Source organism: Lissotriton vulgaris, chromosome 9 (assembly GCF_964263255.1).
Source record: "Lissotriton vulgaris chromosome 9, aLisVul1.2, whole genome shotgun sequence".
NCBI classification, from domain to species: Eukaryota; Metazoa; Chordata; class Amphibia; order Caudata; family Salamandridae; genus Lissotriton; species Lissotriton vulgaris.
This window is the reverse complement of record NC_141697.1, coordinates 1,105,896,575-1,105,918,561: the sequence shown is the minus strand read 5'-3', so window position 1 is coordinate 1,105,918,561 and position 21,987 is coordinate 1,105,896,575. Positions and strand designations below refer to the sequence as shown.

Below are 21,987 nucleotides of genomic sequence, written 5' to 3'. Positions count from 1 at the left end.
AACAAAATCCAGAAACGCCACAATCCATGTAGAAAGCTCCATTTTATATAAGGTTATGATCTGTTCACTATGATTGAATTTATAATATTTTTGAATCCTCATTTTTTAAGGCACACCTCCCTATCCAGGCAGAAACTTGAGGCTTGCATCGCCTGTTTTAAACTAGCTTTTAGTTCCATCACAGGCAGTGTGAAAACGGTGTTAAGATCTAATAGAAGCTGAACTACAGCATATGGAAAAGTTCTATAGACTAGTGACTTTTCCTTTTTGTCTGCCAGAATTTCTTTCTTCAAAGTAATCTTTCCCTATCTTTATCACTCCTTTCTGGAAAGCCAACCAACGAACCACCCCCGGCAAACCCTTGGTGAAAGCACTTTTTAGACCCATTTTCAGCCTTCAAGGCCCCACTGAAACTGCTGAGTTACACAAAATAATGTTTCTTAATGCTTTTCCCCCCTATTTTGTTGAAAAAGCCACATTTAGCTACGTTAATAGTTTCCAATGCATAGAGAGTGAGGCAGGGATTTTCCCACAATAGACCGCTAGAAGATAGGAATAGTGTCTTCTGCCTGTCGGCCTGTACAGTACACCAACCCTCTAGCCTGAGACTGTGCTTTTCTCTTATTAGTCTCAACAGGATCCTTATTGCTAAGGTTAGTGCACATTATTTTCCCCAAGAGGTGTAAGGCTTTTCTACTTCTATCTTTTGGATCCCCAGAAACCAAGAACATTTTACGTGTTTGGTCTTCTTCCTGCCATGAAAGAACATTATTTTACTTTTAGAGATATTAATCTTCAAATGATGCACAGCAGCAAATTGTTGCAAAGCCTCCAGACAACTATTCAGACCTTTGGGCTTGAGGTCCAAAAATACTATGTCGTCAGCATAGAACAAGCAAGTTACTGCTCTTCAACCAATAAATGGGGCAATACCTTTACTCTGAGTTGAGAGGGCAGGGAGGTCAGAAATGTATAGAGAAAGGCGTAACGGGCTAAAGACACCCTTGTTTTGAGCCCTTTGGGTTACTATCTCCTTAGACAGGCCTTGATCACCCCCAACAAAACACTACACCAGGTAGCAGAGTCGAGTGCACATACTAAATGTAAGAGGGTAGGTACGCAGCATAACCAATTCTGATAACTTTCTCCTCAGCAGTGAATGATCAAATGTATCAAATACTGTGGAGAGGTCAATAAAAGCTGTATAACTTAGTCCCCCTCTAACTGTTACATATTTCTCATTGATCAACTGTAGGGCAGCAATATTATCAATAGTTTGGTGATTTCTCCTAAAGCCCATTTGCTCAATAGGGATAATTTTATCTTCATCATCCCACTCAGTTATCTGAGACAATAAGCATTTTGTAAGAACTTTATCCACCACATCCAGAAGGGCGAACTGGCAGCAATTTCCCAGGTGCTTATGATCTTCCTTTTTTAAATAGCGAGACTAGAATTTTTCCAGTCCAAGAGGGCAGAACACTTCTGTTCTCGTAGCAACTTTTAAGAACCGGGGGAAAAATTATACTCCAAACCGATATCTATTGTCTCAGTTGTTATAGATGGTGATGCTGGTCTAAAATTGCATTTCATTAAGGAAACTATATATACTGATCCTAGCAGGCCTAAGGAATTCCCTTTTGCTCTAACTTACCACATTTCATACGGATGCAGTGTTGTCTATGAAGCCATGTTTGATTCAGAATTTAGTCTCATGTTTTGAAAACATTTTGGACCACGATCCTCGCATAAACACTCAGGAATCAAGGTTTCGATTTTTCAGCTGACAAAGCAGTTTTTTACTTTATATAAAATCCACAATACTTTCCTTCATGACTTTTCCTATACTTCCAGACTATGATGATTTCTAGATTTACAGGTCTTTAATTTACTGAACTGCCCTCAAAAAGTGCCCTCTAACGCCAAAATGCATGTTGCTGTATTGGGTGTTTAAATATTACCTCTCAAATATAGCTGGTTTCTTGTAATTGCTATCTCCTGAACATAAGAGGAATATACAAATGTTGGACCATTGAATCTGTGGATTTATGAAGAAGTTATTAAATGAATTTAGAACCTACCTCCAAGTTTGTTGTTATATTTATCATTGTACATTGGGGTCGTCTGGGTGTGGGGGTAATTGCTAGTTGTGAGAAAGCCAGGCACTGTACACTTATCACTTTAACTACCCTTGGTTTTTTTTATAATAAAAAAAGCTTGGGTAAGAATTCACTTTATGTGAGAGAGAGAGCTATCAACAACATACTTTGGAAATGGAGAGAACATAAAATATATTTGAAAAAAAGGAGTGGTGAAGGTGGAAAATAGAGGAGGAGCATGAACAATAAAGGTCTGTTCCAAGGGATACTCATCAATAGTCATAGGCACTAAATAGTCCCGCCCATGTGCGGGAACCCTATTGCATATACACAATACATATATCTATGTATGTTTAAAAACTTTAAAGTACATACATGTTTATAGATATACATATGCATGCAGCCTATACCACAAAATAGGCTAAAATGCTAAAATTTCATTTAAAATAAATACATATCTATTGAGCATTTCTGTAACTTAGAACACGCACGCTTTCATTGTTTAAACATAGTCTTTATTTTCAAAGAAAAAAGAAACGTAATAGAAGGAATGTTAGCACATAGGATGCATAGAGAAACCACAACAGAATAATACTGGCTCCATGCCTTTAAGACCTTCAAGACCTCCATGCTCCCATCATTTCCCACAGGTGACAGTTGGGTCAGTTCTTTTTTCCGGGTCCTTCTGTGAGGATCCTGGAGCATGGAGCTTGTCAATTGTTTACTTTTCTGTCAAGAATTGTAATCCAGACGTTTTTTTCTTGACATGTGGCTATCTTTTTAGCTTGCTTTCTGACTATTTAGAGAATATATTATCTCAGGAATGCCAGCATTATTTAATAAATGTCTTTCCTGTGAAAAGAAGATGTCCAAATTTAATTCACACTCGGTCTCTATTGTGTGTTTACCATCTTCCCACACGTCAGATAAGTGTTTCTGCTGCCAGCACTTTTCCAAGAGTACTCTGCCTGACTGAGAGAAGATCACGCTGCATGCCTTGCAGGAGAGATTAAAGGTTAGATCCGAAAGTGGCCTTGAAAGCACCCATCAACCTTTCAAAGAGCCCTCCTTTCATAAAAGATCTGAGCACAGGAGCAGAAAAGAGAAAAAGAAGCATCGCTCTGCCTCGCCTTGACGGAAAGGAGGTCGACATCGCAACTAATACCTGTTTGCCCCCATGTGCGTCAATATCGGTGTAGGAAAGGCAACTGCAGCCTGCAGTGAATGTGAGGGATAAGTCGTCATTGAGACGATCAGTACCTCCTCCGTCGACGAAGACCAAGTTGACATTGAGACTGCAGACTTTGGAGCCAAGTTCAGAAGGTGTAGGATCTTCAGTTCAACCAACAAAGCATAAGTCGACGTCAGAAAGCAGGATGGGGTTGGTGTTGAGAACTTCTCCTCATCGCCAGTCGGTGACAACCCAGAGACAGCAAGAATCGAAGTCGAGAACTCCACCGACATCAGAGCATAGACGGTCAGTGTCGAGAACCTCGCCGTAGTGCAGACGCAGATTGTCAATGTCAAGAACCCCACCTCCATCAGGGTATAGACGATTGGCGTCGAGAGCATCGCAGTCTATATCTCCAGTGCCGAGAAGAAGTTCAGCATTGAGAGGCCAGAAGTCAAGACATACATCTCTCCACCTCTCACTGCCGGCGAAGAGACAATGGGTGGCGGGTTCACCGTCGAGAAACCCAGCAACTTCAAAAGCTGTTATGACATCGAGGCCCCCCTCGCCGCCGTCAGAGGTACATGGCAGGACACAAATCGCAGTTGAAATCTAGACGATCAACATCAAAAGAGACATCTTTCTCTCCAGTCATCAAAATTGTACAGATCATTTTTGAAGGCTCTTTCGACTTTTTTGCAGTTGTGGGATCAAACTTTGTTATTTAAATCACCTGCTGTGATGAGATTTTTGAGTGGTTTGCAACATTTATTTCCGACAAAAAACCGTTGTGATGCCACAGAAGGACATACAATTACTTCTCACTTTTTCGAGGTGCTACACAGTCTGCACAATTATCCATTAAGACTTCTGAATTGAGGACAGTCTTTCTCATCGCCATAACATCAACTAGGCATGTGAGTCTGTTCAGGCTCTTTCTGTCAACCCACCCTATACAACATTCTTCCCAGTTTTGTTGGTGTTGAATACCGAAGCTTCCTTTCTGCAAAAGTAGTCACTCCACTTCTTGTCGGCAGGTTATCACCCTTTCAGCATTCTTTTCTCCACCACATCACCCCTAAGGAGGAAGAAAGACTCCATCATTTGGCAGCAAATGGTCACTAAGCATGCTATAGATCACATAAAAAACATCGTATGGACAAGCATCTCTTTGCAGGTTTCTAGGGAGCGAAGGATGGCAAGCCAGTGAAAAAATTGAACATATCCCAATGGATTATTCTTTGCATTAAAATCTGCTAGGCACTGACAAAGAATCAACCTCTAGAAGGCTTACAAACTCAAACCACAAGAGTTAAGGCTACTGCTGCTCCACTTGCTCTGAGTATCCAGCCTGGACATGTGTCTGAGGTCTTCATAGGCATCAGTATGTTTGTTCAAAAAGCTCTACTGCCTCAAAAGTCAGGTGCTTTGTTAGGGGCATTTTACCCATGTTGTCCTGCAGGACCTTTTGGTCTGACTCACTTCACAAACCCACCTCTTGGTATATACTCACAAGATGAAAAATCTGCAATTAGATATATCCATCAGAAGAAAATGTTACTTATCTTCAGTAATTATCTTTTTGGTGAATCTAAATGAAGGTGTCACATTTACCCATCTAAATAGGTTCCAATTTAGAGATCTGCACACTGTTCATGTCATTCTGCCAATGAACTCTGTATGTGAGGTTGTGGAAAGCCTAAGAAATCAACTGATGTCCGTGTGCATGGGTGGTGCAAATATGTGGCTCTGCTCATCACTTTCAGAGAGGTACATCATCATTGCAGAGCCGTGCCATATCACTCACCAGAACACTCTAAAGTTTCCAGATTCAGTCTGATGCCTGGTGAGGAATTTCTAGTTAGAAAACAGTTCTTAGAATAACCACCAGAAAGAACATTACCAAACATTAGTAACCTGTTCTTCTTGATCTTGGATGGAGGAAAGGCATGTCGACCTACTCAGTATACAGAAGCATGGGTGCTAACAATAATTATGTGGCCTACAATCCACAACATAACACGAACTGTTCATGGTAGCAGGTACATAATCCTACTGAGCTATCTTTCATTGTTTACCAGATGCTTGGCTTTGTATTTCACAGCTTCTTAGCTCCTACCCCAAAGAAAGTAAGGTCACTCCACTTCTAAATTTTACTGATGCGTGAAAGCTTTCTGTTTCAAGGTTTACTCAACTGTATCTAAATCATATTTTGCTAATGTCATTGTGATGGCCTCAGCCCAACCTCAATGCACAAGTGACTACCTAAAGTTCTATTAATGATGGTCTGTAATTTACTTTATCTTTTTCTGAAAGAGGCCTTCAGGGGGATACCTATCAGTCCTAAATAATCTACAAAACGAGTTTAAAGCCTTACTAAGAACAGACACTTTATATGCAACTGTGATGCTAAGGTTGTTGATGTGGACACTTAGTACCTGCAAGAGAATCTGGGAACTACACAGTATGTTGGTGTTTAATCCTTGTATGGCTTCCACAAAGGTAATGCAGTACTCATTCCCACATTTATTTTCGGTTACCACACCAATCAGAAGTTCATTCCCCTAGTTTTCTTCCAGACCTCTCATTTTAATGAGGCGGAAGAAAGACCACCATCTAGATTTTAGATAGAAAATGACATTCTACTCCTCATAAAAAAACTGGGATCTTTCTCACTTTAAGGATTTTCCTGGTGTATAGCTGAATTCCCCAGAAACGTAAGTTTCCTTTGCTACTCTGTTATCACTCTCTGCATTTTATGTTACTTATTTTACTGTTTCAAGATACAAGAGATTATGTGGTCATTTCACTAGTTGTATCCCACTTTACAGGAGTTTTCCTATAATAAGATCATCAAGTTGGCTACAAGCTTTGGTGTGCTTCATTTATTAACGATGCATGCTTTGACCAAGTTATTATTTAGAGCCTTTGGAGATTGCTCACGTGCTACCTGAAATGACTTAAAGCAGTCAAGGCTGCTCCAAACACTTCCTTTTCTTACCTTAAAGTAGTAATAAGAACGAGGCAGAGAGACCACAAAATGAGGAAGATTGTACACCATTAACTCTTGCCATTTGGTAAACAAGACAGTTTCCTTTGATAAACATCCACCTCTATCCCTAGTTAAATCTATAGGTGGAGTGTCTCACAATATCGTCACGAGAAAGGGGTGCTTGTGTTAGTCAATTGGTCATTCTTTTCATATCAGCCCTCTGAATAGAAATATTGTTTAACAAGAATAATTAAGATGTGTAGTATTTAGTAATCGGAGAATGACTGGGAGCAGTGACATGACTTATTGAAAAGCTAAATCTATTATCCATACTTAGTAGGTGCTCAAGTCAACCCAGATTCAGTTTCAAGTATTGCAATATTCTTCAAGCCTGCAGAAACAAGTCTTATTATTATTGCAAGCTACCTCACATAGCCAAAGACAAAATGCTATAAAAGTAATATACCATACCATCTCTTTTGCTAGCCCAGTAAAAGGTGGGAAATGTACAGACTAAAGGAAAGCAAATTAATATCCCAACCTTCAATCATGGTGGTTCTGTAGTAGTTTTATACATAAATTTGAGTAGCATAAATGGGGAACAGCGTTTACAACGCAGCTTTTACCACTCAGTACCTTTAACACGCAGCTTTTACAACGCAAGTCGTTACAACAACTTGCTCTGGGGGGCGCTGTAGGATAGAGAATAGTCTAATTTACTATCCAAAACCTTCCCTACTATCCACGGGGACTGTAGTTGGAATAGTATATTAAACTATTCACTATCCAGCGCCCCCCAACGCAAGTCGTTGTAACGACTTGTGTTGTAAAACCTGCGTGGTAAAGGCATGCGTTGTAAAAGCATGTGTAGTAACATACATCCCTTTCATACCTTGAGGAAAGAGAGGAAGTATGTCTTGATGGAACTGTTTTCATAGTATGGATCTACCAATCCGTCTTAGCAATGATCAAACTTTTGTAATGGGATGTGATTAACTTTGAGCGATAAAGGTTTTAAGTTACTACCAAAGCATATTTTATTTATTTTGTATTGAAAATTTGTCAACAGCTTATAAAATCACACACAGTTACAAAGAATCCCTTTCATATAACATGTCAACAATAATGCAAACGTTTATTCATTGTTCACTAATCCATATACAGAACAAGCAGCTCCAGTCAAAAACTAAAAGAGAAAAAAAGCACAAAAGTGTTTTTTGGGGGAAGACAAAACGGGGAGGAGCAACACAGCCAGGGGACTTATAAACCACACAGGGGACCAGTGGGGGCTAAAGTAACGCAGGGGTCCAGAGGCAGCATGGAGGACAGGGCATAAGGGACATGGAGATTGTGGGTGGCAAGAGGTAAAGCAAAGAGGAGTGCGGAGGATGGAAGAAAAAAGAAAATCGGCATGAGGGAGAAAGCATTTTAAGCTGAAAGGTGTGGAAGCACTTGGTGTGCAAAAGCACCATGAGAATGGGGAGCACACGAGAGCAACTGTGCTACTGAAGGGGAAAAGTACAAGTACATCTGCGTGATAGAGCTGTGCGGAGAGGGTCAGAGAATCATATTAGGTAAACAGCTGGAAAATACAAGCTCTCTTGTAGAGTGCTTAAACAAGAAAAAGAAAAGGAGGACTTGAGAAAGCGAACAGTGTAAGAAAACAGAAATGCCTCCGACCTCTAGGGGAAGAAGAAACACAAGAAGAGGAAAGAAAACCCATACCCACTAATGAAAAAGAAGCAGGGAAATTAGTGTGGCAATGAAACCAACCAATGGTAAGTAAGGACAAGCTCTTAGCCCACTGTAAGCTAATAAATTCATCTCACTACAGACAGTGCATGCGTGGTCTAGTACGCGAGACGTAAAAACCGTATAAACAAAACTGATCATTCAACCTTGCTTTAGAAATATTATACTAATAACCACCAACTCTGTGCGACTTGTGATCCTCAACGACAAACTACTTTGCTCTTTAAGATGTTGTTCCATAGTAGGAAGTCCACCATTGAAACTCTGTTCCACCACAGACCATATAACAGCTCCACCTTTCATTAAACATAATCTACCTCTTCCTGTAGGCTTACTACCACCAACTGCTAAGTGGCAACCATGCTTAGCACCCAATACGCAGCCTAAAAGCTCCAAATAATCTGATAATTTCAATGCGTCCTCATCCATTCCTAATTTCTTTCTCTCATGAATGTTTATTTATGTTTCCATACCAGCTTGTATAAGTGCACTACAACCTGGTGACACCATCCTTCTGCTAACAGTGCTGTAAGAAAAGAAATAAATAGCAAATCGGTTGTTGCTACACTATAGTATGGGTTTCATAGAGGTTGTCTACACAGGCCTGCTTCACAAGATGAAAGATGCATACATTAAACAAGTTAGCTATGAGCAATAGTGGTATATGCACTTATGTTTAAATATTGGTTATTTCTTTCAGTGTTCTGCAACTTGCGGGAAGGGCACCATGATGAGATATGTTAGCTGTCGCGACGACCATGGTGCAGTGGCTGATGAGGCAGCTTGTTCTCACATATCAAAGCCTTCAGGAGAAGAAACTTGTAGCATAACACCATGTGGACAGTGGAAAGCTCGGGAATGGTCGACGGTAAGTGTTCATCCGTTACTGAAGCAAATTGTAAATGTTCATTGTTGTATCTGAGTAAACCCATTAAAATGTGTTATAATTCTTAAATTCATTTAATATTTTCTTTATTTTAAAGTGAAATATCATGCTTGCTCTGTTAATAATTGAACCATCAACGATCAAGCGCTTTTATGTTTAATTTGAGAAATAGCGCTTTCAATGATTCTGATGAAATAATTTCATTTTCAGTGTTCAGTAACATGTGGTCAAGGTAAGGCAACCCGACAAGTGGATTGCATAAACTACAGTGATCAAATTGTTGAAGCAAGTGAGTGTGATCCAGATGGTCTTCCAGCGACGGAGCAGGAGTGCTCTATGTCTCCCTGCCATCACCCAAACCAGGACTATGGCAGAACTATTCATTCTTCTCCACACGTGGATCATCGTGTACGATCTAGTCCAAACCGAAACACAGGCCGTTCGCCTCTGGCAGGGGGCAACCAGTGGAGAGTAGGCCCTTGGGGAGCGGTAAGTGATTCTTTTGCTATTTTCATATGTTTTCGTAGCTATGACCCACCTCGTGTTACCTTGTTACTTAAAAACTAGGAGCAGTTAATATGGCAGTTGTAATCCTTCCACTGTGAGTATGTAATAACACTACCACCTATTGGGGAAATTGTACCATACATATGTCGTCTCTGTGGTAGGGGCCAAGGATCGTTTTTTCTTTTGTATTTGTCTTGAGCCTTTGGTTGCAATTAATTTGTACTTAAAACTGGGATTCTAACTGGCATCCGTTCTGTGAAGTCTGTCTATTTTAAATGTTTGATGAGGAAACCATGCAGTGTGTGCTAGTATTACTAGACTATAATGCTGCCTGATCAGTTTATGGGGTCAGGATAACTTTTTATGACCATCCAGTTAATAGAACGAACAGTCATACTAATAGGAGGGATCTTCCTAACCTCAATTAGTAATGGACTTGCTGGAGGAAAGTATGAAGAATGAATTACACATGACTCAATCACATAATGTTTTAGAGCATCGTTTCCAAAAGTGTGGGTCGAGGCCCAATTTTTGATGGGTTGGGAGAGCAATACATAAAGATTCCTTAAAATCCTGTGTTTATCTTGTCACATTTACCGGTGCTTCAAAGACAGAGGTCAAATGATATCAGGCTATGACTTCTGACAAGTTGGTGATTATTTTAACCTGGGGGTTGGTGTGTACTTTTCTTTCTCTGACTGCAAAGTGAGAGAGTTTGTAAAACTGAATTATGTGACAATATTAATGGTGTACCGGGAGTGTGAAAGGAGAAGCTGTATAATGTCGTTTTTTGCAGCTCCCGGCAAAATGTAAATTCATGTAAATGAACTGTATTTATTCAGCAGTTAGGAAAGAAAAAATGAACCACATATTTTTTTTGTAATTCTGAATTGTGATGGAAACAGTAATTTTAATAGGATTGAAACAAATCAGGACACTTTACTTGGTGATGCACAAATGATAAATATTCACAGAAAGCCGATTTCCACATATTATCATTTGTGTGCTATTTAGTTTTATCAGTAAAACTGTATGCCGGTGCAAACTTAGTGGCCATTTCAGTGGAAAATGTGCTGTCTGTAAATGACAGTGTGCTTCATAACGGTGCTTTAGTGACATTACATAATCGCCTCCCTCATGTCCATTAAAGGTCGGGGGGTTGCGAAAGATAGTCGTTTTAAAAAGTGGGTCGTTCTAAACATTTTGAGAAATACTGTTTTAGAGCATAGAGGATAAAGTGTATTGAGTTATTAATGAAATGTGATATATCAATATATTTTTGACATGAACCCAATTTAATGAGCTTTTTAATAAGGAATTTGATTTTCATCTTAGCACAAAGCAATAAGTCATGGGAAAAGTAACTTGCAAATTTGAACATTCAATGGTATATTTTAAATTAGGTTTAAGCTTTTCTTCTCAATTCAAATGTTGTATTGTACACTAAATGCATTGATCAATACGATTGTATGTAACATGTGCGTCTGTTTTTCACATGTTGTACACACTTCTGCCATTTAGTGCTGAACTCCGATGTTGCAAGTGGTTTTTCTTCGAGGTTTCATTTTCGAGGTGACGCTTTACACCGACGGCAAACTTCAAAATGCACCCGGGCACTGACTCCACCATAGAATGTTTTTATTGCCATCAGGTTCGATCATATTTTCCTGCGCTCCAGTACTGTCAAGGTACAAAAAACGAATACATTGATGTTGGAAAGGAAAACACTGACTTTCAACATGCGAGGACCTAGTAGTACACTGAATGCTGCAATTCACAAAAGTACGCAATTATAGTCAGCAGCGGACGATGCAGGTAAGCGCGTTTGGCGGTGGGGCGAGATGTCGACATACCGTGCAATAGGATTTATTTATTTATTTAATTTTCCCTATTCCGTTATCTGGCTATATTATCCTGCCCCACCACGCTTACCTGCACCGGCTGCTGCTGATTATGGTCTCAAGTGATTAAATAAATTCCGATCTTCGAGTTGGGGATGGCAACTGATTCGCAAAGGGGAAGCTTTCCCCGTGAGACAGATTCCTCTTTGGGAGTTCATGTCAAGTGAAGTAGTGTGGCTCACTGGTTAGAGGCGGCAGACCCGAGAGCAGAGGACGGCCCGGGACCAGGGTTCGATTCCCGGCGCGGCAGGTTTCTGGACCAGGGTCAGCGGACTCGATAATTCTCTCGCCTCGGTGCCCACTCTGATCAGCGATCACACTCGGCAACTCTGGGCATTAGCTTGCCTCATCTTCACTAACGGCCCCACCAGACCGCCGGGGATGCCTGGTCTCACCCTGGAGATACCCATTAAGGGACCATCTCTCAGGGAAGCCAGGAAGGGTTTCGCAGCGGTCGAAGCGCCTTGGGACCCTCCGGGTAAGTAGTGCGCTATATAAATGCCTATACATACATTTACATGTAAGCAGCCTCATTGGAGCAGGCAGTGGACTATGACACCGCTTCCAATTCCACCAATGTGTCCCAAATGGGAAACCTATTTTTTGTTGTAAAAAGCAGCAGCAGCTGTTCCTTGGACATGGGCTACTACAATAGTAGTTTTTTTGGGGGGTAAATGCAAATATAAGGACAGAGTTCTGCTGTGCCTTCGGGCCTCCGTCGCTGTTTTTTCATCCAAACACTGACGTTGCAATCTGCCTAAATAATATTCATTAAGCAGGACGATTTGCAAACCATAGGTCGCATTACAAACAACTTTCAAACTTGCAAACCACTCAGTGTGTAAATTGCACAACACTAAGTTGTGCATGAGAAAAAACATCAGACCCTTCATTTGTTCACTACAGAGTTAATGGCTGTGACAGACAATCCAATCCATCTAGACTCTCTGTGCTGCCTGCTCCCAGTAAAACATTATCAACATTCTTTGGCATTCTCAGTGAGTCATTCCCAGTCATTACAAAAGGCTCCAATTCATGAAGGCTATCCCTCACAACAGCCAATGGAGAATAGGTCAGAATCTTAACAAGCACTAGTAATTTGATGGCAACTCAGTCAGCCTTGTGTTCTATTATGGCAGTAGGCCCTATTGTCTCTTGCATTTAGGTGGTCCATTTAGCAAAATACTGTTTCGACTATGAGGTGCTGGACATAAACTTTCTGGTTTACCCGAAAAGTTTCCAGAAAGCACTTCCTAGACACCAATAATGGGGCTTTATGCTATGTGGCCAAGGCAATGCTCACCTGATCCATTTTAGCCCTCACTGCTGAACTTGAAATGTCACTGCATGTTGGGAAAGGAGGAAACTAGACCTAAAAGTAGTGATATGTTATTCCCCTACTGCGATAATTTCAGTATTCTTAGTCACACTCCTCCTGAATTCACAAAGGTATATCCCTTAATTCACAAAGCTTCACCTCATTCAAGATAGCATCCCATTGCACGATGGTTGTAAAAGACCTGATGGGCAGGACATAGAGGTAGGAGTACAGAGTAACTTTGAAAACCGGGCATTAGATTTTGGTCTCATTGTGCATTGTCAATGGTATGGGTGCATTTATCATACAGCAGATAGTGGTGTTCTCACATCTTGGTTTGTAGGCCCCTAAGTACAATTAATCGGTTTGCATACCACTCCTTCATTCAATAATGCACTACGTATGTGGGATTTACTTGTTCAGAGATCTCTTTTTCATTCAAGTAGCTAATGTATACCAGCTCTAAATACTTAGCTGCGCTCCGTTATTATAGAAGTTATCCATATCAAATGAGTCTTATTCTAAGCTCAATATTTTGAATACTAGAAAGAATGTTTGAAAGATTTCAAACCCCCACGAACCTAATTATGTACGTAATTGAAATGTTGTTGTTTTACGTTGGATTCCCTTTTTCTGAGGCTGCATATGGACTGTTCCATTGTTACGTAATTAAATGTTGTTTTTCATTTAAGTATTACATAAACGGTACACAATGTTTCACAACTGCAGTCATGACAGATTATGATAAATGTAAAGCGATTCTTGCACTCTTATTTTATGTATATATCCCTGTTGAGAACCAAAATATGCCTTGCACTGTCATTTCCTGATAATTCTGTTGTCATATTTGTATGAAGAATTGGCTGACTGCTTGATTTTTACAGTGTTCCAGCACATGTGCTGGTGGATTCCAACGGCGTGTAGTAGTGTGCCAGGATGAAAATGGGTATCCCGCTGTCAACTGTGATGAAAGATCCAAATCTGCTGAACAAAGATCCTGTGAATCTGGTCCCTGTCCAGAGTGGGTTTATGGCAACTGGGGAGAGGTAATGCTACTTACCTTTTATGAATTTCCATTTACTAAATTGTCAGTGCTGTCCCGTGAGGAAATTGAAACATTAGATCATATTGGATGCTGATAACTTAAGATGATTAGCTCTACAAATTTTTGAAACATTTTTTTCTAGTGTACAAAGAACTGCGGAGGAGGAACACGGACAAGACTTGTAGTTTGCCAACGTCCTAATGGTGAAAGATTTAATGACCTTAGCTGTGAAGTGCTTGACAAACCACCTGACCGAGACCAATGCAACACGCAGAACTGCCACCATGCTGCTCTCTGGAACACTAGTCCGTGGAGTTCGGTACGACCATAACTATTTATATCTATGTCAATAGATTACTGCTGAGTCATACTCAAAGCATACCATGGTCTAAGACACAGCAGTAATTTGGTGTCTTCCATGTTTTGTGTTGTTTTAAAACACTGCACTTAAAGAGTATTTAAAATGTGTAGAGAATGATAACGCACAGTCTGAACAAGCCCAGCTTGGATTGGAAATTCTTGAATTTAAGAAGCACATTCTATTGCCTACACAGCGGCAACATTTTATCAGAATGTGTAAACTCTACTCATTTCAAATCTAGGCTCTGGTTGATTTTGTGATGTTTTCGGGAACCATATTCAAATTCTTCACATTGGATATATATATATAGTAAGTACAATTTATAGTTTGTAAGCATTAGCTTATATTTATTTGTTAATATTTGATGTATCAGTGGTTCATATGGCTCACATTCTCTGCAAAAAGCTAATTATGGAGAATGTTGTTGGTTGGGCAAGTTGTCCTAATTCAGTGAAACATTTCAGTATTTTAAAGGTGCTTTTGAAGTCGGTTTGGCTTTGTTTCCCATAGCTTTTAGAAATATAACCAACACCATTTATATGCCAAGTTAAATGTAAAACCTCGTTGTACTTTTTAAATCACTTTAGTCTATTGGTTTATTTTGGTATGTGATTCCAAAGCACTTTATATAAAAAGCATTTGTAATATATTGAGTTTATGATTAGATGTGCTAAAAATCATGTAGTGAGGTTTTCACTTAATTGATGATTTCTGGTGCTGTTCCTGTATATTCTCATAGTCTTAAAACATACCTCAGTTAATTACACTAAAAGCTATATGACTGCGGATTAGTATATGGTACTTCATGTCTTCATCATTACAAGGGAAAGTACATTGAGGTGATAATATATTAAGTTAATATTCAGAGATCATTCAGAGCAGAAGTATTCTTCCAGTCTTTAACAGAAAAATGCTGCTATTGTTTGGAACGTATCTGAATGTTGCATGCTCAACTATAGAAGGACTGTTACTTTTGTGTTTCACAAAGCATGCGTTTATGGCATAATTACAGTGAGTGTTCAATGACAGATCTCATTTTTAAATGTTTATGTGCTCCTGCAGAGAACTGTCCGTTAGATTATACAGTGATGTGCATTTTGGAAATCGTGTATCTTATTAGTGCTGATTGGCTGAGTGATCTCTTCACTGCATGCTTTAACAAATTTGCAGTAGAAGTCAGTAAACCCGTTTAGAATAATTTGTGAATTATCCTTGTGTAAATTGGACCACTAGTATACATGAGGTACACTTTGGCTTCCCCAATGATTTTTATTCCCCCACATATATTACAAAGTTGTTGGGAGCAGTCCTCTAGAGCTAGAAACATAGTCAGCGAGAATAACTTTCATTCATTGACTGATAGGGTGATAAAGATCCCATGCCTACAATGTCCCCTCTTATAAAGGACCTAGAGCACTGCTAGCACATCACTTACAATTAAGAACCTTTTAATAGAGCTTGTTTTCGCACATTGGTAGTAAATTCGAACGTGTTGGTTCGTGTTTAACCTTATAGATGTTATTTAGTTTTCAAGATTTTCAAACGGAGCATTTGTAAAGTAGGAATTTGGGATTAAAGTCAAGCCAGTAAAATGTGATACGTGTACAAGTATGTCAGATTGAGATAATTGATAATATATGGGAATAATTCCATAAATGTATGCTCATTTAAGGAATGCCATTAATGCTGTATTAGTTTCTGAGAAAATTGTTTTGATGCCGTTTTTTGACAGCTAGGATTGAGAACGTGTCTATTACATTGTCATAACAAAAGTGAATATACCTATCTAGAGAGTCAGTTGCTGGTAGAATTGGTACCGTAGTGGCTGTTATAGGTGGTTTGGGAAAGTTAGTTCATTTAAATTTAGTAAACTAGAAAAGTGTTGTGGAAACTAGGTAGGTAGCGTGTGCTGGAGTTGCTTGGATTTATGGCAGGTGGGTCTTGTGGTGCTCTAGGTGTTTATTTTGACCCTTGATATAGACAATACTTTGGAGAGAAAAAAATGTGTTTTGGTAAATTGGTTAAACAGTGCTTCTGTATCCATGTAATGGGTGGTCAATCCATTTACAGTTCTAAAAGTGTAAACATATTCACTACTAAATTGGTCATCAGCATTGACCATGACAGATTGGAAGGCCAATCATCATGCGAAAAAATTAACACTCATCCATGCCGATTATTTAGTCTGGCTTGAAGTGGACCAGCTTTTGCTTTCGTGTGACATGGGGTATAGAGCGTGACTATGAACAACCCACTGGCGAGGTATTAAACGCCTTTTAGAAAATACAGTACTACAGGAATAGGTGGTGATGATGACCGAACATAAGTTTCTTTTATGATATTGTACGAAGAGCAAGAATATTCAACATTTCTCTAGATACTTTTCCAGATGAATGGAGCTTTAATATTCCTCGTTCTATGAGAGAAAATGACAATATGCAAAGCAAGCTCATCTGCAGTGTGGTAGGAGCTAAACAATTATGCAAAAACCCAAGTCCTGCTCTTTAAAAATAGAACACATACCCGTAGCTCTTAAGACGGGAGCTTGTTAGGTCAAGGAATTTACATAGCTGGTCTTTTCCTGAAATCTGCGTTGGTAGATTAGTACATTTTAGATTAGGCAACGTGAAGATATTGTTCCAGCAAATGCAATGTGAACAGCATGCATTGGAGCAACACTAGAATGCAACACTTCATGTGAAGAACAATGATGGAAAATCACAATGTACTTGCCTATTTAGGATTCATTCTGAGAATCAAATAGTCTCGATTTAATTATTCATTAAACTTGTCTAGATGTTCTTTAATAAATAATAGAATTGGGACATCATTTCCTGGACTGGCCACCATTGGCAGAGTTATGATTCTGTACATTTGGAAGTTGTAATTATCACAACTAAGTTATGGAGTATGGAGCTGTCCGAATCATAGGTTTTCCCGAAGTTTGAATGTCTGTGTCACTCTTGCTCAAGGTAATGTTTTTTTTTATGTACTTGTATAGCGCACAGCTACCCGCAGTGGGTTTCCCGGCGCTTGTACGAATACCGCAAGGGAACCCTTCCTGACTTTCCCTGTGAAGTGTCCATTCCTGGGCACCCCCATGGTGCAGACCAGGCATCCCCCGCGTTGTGGGGGCCGTTGTGGAGACTAAGCAAGCTATTGCCCAGAGTTGCAGCGTGGGACCCATGATCAGAATAGGCACTGAGTCGAGAATATCCGGTCAGGGGAATTTACGAGCCCGAGACCCGCCGGGGCAGGAATCGAACCCTGGTCCCTGGCCAGAGCTGTGCATCGAGGTCTGCCTGCTCTAACCATTGAGCCACACTTCCCCACGTCAAATAATGTTACATCTTTACCAAGAAGCATGCAATGATAGTCAAAGGTAGTTAAATCGTTCCTTTGGACATCAAATGTGTAAAATCATTCCACACCATTTGTCATTATTTTTGTGTCTAGTGGGTCTGCTTTTACATGGCGCTATGTTGCATGATACACCTCTGAAGTTTGACTAACTAGACTATTAGACATACCCTCATGGAGGGCAGTGTCAATGATGCAACTTCGTGATCACTAGCCAGTTACCAAGTATAAATGGCAATGTCATGGATTTCTTTACCTATCACCATAGTCACTTTATGCAACACTTACTTTGCACATTCACAAGACTAGAAAAATATCAGACCGTAGTGTATGTTGTAAACAAGTGTTAAGTGACACTGCACTCCTATCATAACAGTTAGACTTGACCTAACATGCTGTCCAGCACTTCTGGAATTAATCATTTTTGTGAGTAGCATCCAAGACAGATTTCTATGAATTTGTGAAAACATCCAATATGCTGAAAATGTAAAATATATTGTCTCTCATTTGCTGTCATGACATGAAGACTATGTATTCACTCACCAATGCGTGTGAATCCCCTTCTATAGCAAATGAGAAGTGTTTACTTTGAAAAATGATGACCTGTTAGAGAAATCAGTCGTCTTGAAGTAGAAAGCATCACCATTGTCCTACCTGACACAATCTTTAAAGAAAATTAGCTGCAAAGGCTTGGCTGACACTGCTGCTGCTGTCCATATTTAAGAATGTTTACAGACATGATTTATCTAACAATGGAAAATTCAATAGCCCGTCAATATACAATAATGTTATTAGAATCCCTGACCCAGTCTTGATTACTTGTATTGCTCCATACTAAATACCATCCTTAAAATACTTCAGAATTCATAACGAATCATGTTGTCCCCCAGGAGATGGAAAACGACTATAGTAGTGGACCTCTACAGCAATACTTACAAAAACCACATTTATGTAAACTCACTCATGAAAAGATTATGCCATACCTTTCCTGAGAGGGGCATCTCCTTTAAAGTTGTGGCAATAGCAATCTCATTACAAAAGCCAGGTGTTTTCCTGGTTCCTGTCACAGAGAGGTAATGGAGGACATACATGTTCATTAAGAGAGCTATCTTTATGCTGTGAAGTGCACAAATTATTAAATGCAGAATTTTTTAATAGGTGTAGTGACTCCTTATATATTTAATAGCTGGTGTACATAAATCTGGATTTGCGCCATCAAAATGACAAGCCAATCCTGATAATGGCTTGGAAAATACAAAGTTGCACGTATCAGGTCTGCTTTCTGAAGTGTGTCCCAGGTTATTTGAACTAAGTTAATTAGTGCAATCAAGCTTTCACACTTAATGTTAAGCTTCTCCATTGATGAACACTAAATATTTTTTATTGTTTTGTGTATTATCATAAGCATGGGACATAGTGCAACCAGATGCTGGGAAAGGCAAAAGGTTCATTTAAAGAATTAGATGTTTTGATGAAGATTGATGCCCATTTTTTGAAGGAGAGAAACACAGCCTCTTTGGCTTTAGAGTTCGTTATTTCACAACGCCCGCAGAAGACTTTAAAAAATGACTTTGACTACTTTGTTTTCATACTGCAACTATCTTTGATTTGAAATTTTAGAACGGCTAACTGAAAAATCACATGGGAAAAACTTCACCAATGAGGTTTTGAGCTCACTAATCATTTATGACAATGTGAGAGCCTGCTATTAAGAATGGGCAGTAATACTAGATGATTAATCAAGCATCCCTAATTAAAAATTAGTGTCCTGCCTGTGAGCAGTATGTATGGACATTGTATGAATTCCACCTACTATAGATGTGTTATGCTGAACACTTTCAATTGTGCGCAGCCAACAATTTAGGGCTTTTGTGTCAGAATACTTATAACAAAGATATATTTCGAAGTACATAAACTAGCCTAAATATCACTTACTAGAATAATGCTCCATTGTATTTCGAATTTCTATTACTAACTTCATTGTAGCGATATTTGTGTTATTTATTTTTAGGGCACCCTACTTTTGTCAGACTATATTTTTATCCCAATATTCTGGTACCATTTCCAATGGAGGAACATCTCTATAACCCTACCTGGAAATCAGAGCGCAGCCTCAGCTGCCTTCCATATATTGAGAGTTTTGCATTATACAGTAAAGTCTCATGGGTTGTTCTGAAGCAGACTTTTCTTAACTTGTTCCAGAGTCATTTCAGTGGAACAGAATGTTCTGATTTTTTTTAATGACATGGGGAATACATTATACTTTTCTCTAGTAAACTATGATAAGTATTGATCTACCTCGTTTCGATATTACATGGTGCTACTACTGTGAGTAGCAGAAAAACCTGTTTATTAAAAATATTGAATTCTCACCAGCCATTACCTCCGACATTTATCACATACAGAATAACTGGTTGGGCTTCATCTATTGTAATAGGGTGCCCGTACAACAGAGTATAGTATAGTATTGGCTGTATATTTTCAGCATCATGGATTTTTGTATTTATGTAATAAAGCTTATTTATTTTTCCAATGCTGTTATTTAATTTTATATAACTGTTGCATCATACAACGTTTAATGTTCATGTTTAAGAGTGACAATGGAAGACAAGTAGAATGTAACTGTATGTGCTTATGTTGTTTTGCATTATGAATTACTTTGGGTTATTTACTAAATAAAAGGTGACATGCATTTTATGTTTTAATACTTTATAACATGAATTTAAGTACGTCCTACAAAAGGAAACTGTATTACATGATCTGAAAGTGGTTTATTCTGTACGGTTTTTCAAATGTTGATTTTATTTTCATATGTGCAAAATGAAATTTATAATGCAAATTGATAGTGTAAAAATAAATGTTCACTTTATTTACACTATTTTTTACTTTTTCTCCATGGTTATTTAGCACATACTGTCTTTAAAAACCTCTAGCCTGATTTAGAGTTTGGCGACTTACACTTTACCACAAACATGACTGAAATCTGATCCCCCCTTAATACAAGTACATTAGGACAAACTGCTCTTGTAATAAGGTGGACGTGAGATCTGTGCATACAACTCTAAATAAAGCCTTTAAACACAATCATAGACTAAACTTGAACTTTATAAGGGTTTATATCATTAATTTATAGTTTTTGGGGTGCTGCGAGCTTGGGTGCTGCGAGCTAAGGGCCTATATATATATATATATATAATGTGTATTTTAACAAGCTAGTTGGAAGTCACCACAACCATATTTTTTAAACATCAGTCTGTTCATAAATACACAAACGCAGTCTTTATTGCAGCTTCCATTAGGAAGCGAACAATGAATTCCAACTGGTCTCTAAGCATGGTTTGCCTCTCATCACCCAGCCATGCGAGTACACTACATCTTTTTGATTCTTTCTGAAATATTCATTGCCCTGTGATATCCAATTAAGTACCTACTCTGTACATATTCATTGAGAACCCAATGGTTACAGTGATAGCTTCAAGAATACTTAATAACTTTTAAAGCACTAACAATTCTTATTATAAAGGTACGCTTCCCAAGTGAAAGTATACCTTTTTGTGGTTTAAACCACCAAAATACATAGGCCCTTTTGGGAATGCCTGGTCTAGATATTAAGGATCCAAGCTGGAGTCAGGAGTTTTTTTCATTTGGGGGCCAACTGAGATCTATTGTGAGCAGGTGCCAGAGAAAAATCCTGTACAGTTGGTTAACATACGAGGACTGGTACTATAGTTAGACTGCACAGTACCTTTTCTTTGTTCCCTTATAAATGAAATGTTCAAAAAGTTACAGAAAGCCAGTGATCCATCCCTTCCAATATGTCTTTTGTGGTTAGTTTGCAACAAAACTCGTACCTTCAACAATGTAATTTATTCTGCTACACCATGGTTTCTCAATACGTACACAATAGCAGGCGTTGTCCCTTTCTAAAAGGGACAGATCCATAAAGGTTTTGGGATGTGAGATATAAGATACGAGAAGTCCACAGTCCATTATGCAGATGTACAGCATGATTTTGTATCCACTGAAGGCGCTGGAGATGGCACTTGTTCAAACTGAGGTAAGCAGCTCTGGCATAGTCCAAATGAGAAATAATTAGAACCACAACCGTACATACCCTCTGTGAGTAATTTAATATAGGAACACTTTCCGTAACACCCATGTTTTAAAGTAAATGGTCAGATAAGCATTACCGAAGGTAAGTAACTTGTCCATTAGGAACCCAACAGTTCTCACAAGCGACTTAGCAACATTAAAATACACAAATTGGGTTGGGTCAGCAGTAGAACAATCGGCCCCCTAAAAATGCACAGTCGTCATAGGAGTAAAACTCAGTTCCCTTGTTTTCCGACAAATTAAGACTGCAAAAACTGCTTTGGCGACGACAAAAACAACAATGGAGAAAAAAACTATGATATCAATGAAAGGGACAGATACAAACAAAGCATCAGGGATTATAAAGCTATGATCCAAGCTGAGAATTTGACCTTTTATGTGGAAAAAATTTAATTAGCAAAAAACTCAGTCAAAACCCTTTCTCAGGCAGTCAATACATTAGTTAATTTTGAGAATAAAAATACTACAGTTGTCTATCACAT

The 21,987-nt window shown here is 39.0% G+C and overlaps 1 protein-coding gene across 1 annotated transcript in view; it reads left to right on the top strand.

The window, feature by feature from the left end:
* ADAMTS9 (ADAM metallopeptidase with thrombospondin type 1 motif 9) overlaps positions 1–21,987 on the top strand; it is a 914,249-nt gene that overhangs the window by 534,115 nt on the left and 358,147 nt on the right. Inside the window, exons 26-29 of the mRNA XM_086939088.1 lie at positions 8,715–8,882; positions 9,111–9,389; positions 13,511–13,672; positions 13,814–13,990. Coding sequence (XP_086795214.1) covers positions 8,715–8,882; positions 9,111–9,389; positions 13,511–13,672; positions 13,814–13,990 — 786 coding nt within the window. The remainder of the gene's footprint in view (positions 1–8,714; positions 8,883–9,110; positions 9,390–13,510; positions 13,673–13,813; positions 13,991–21,987) is intronic.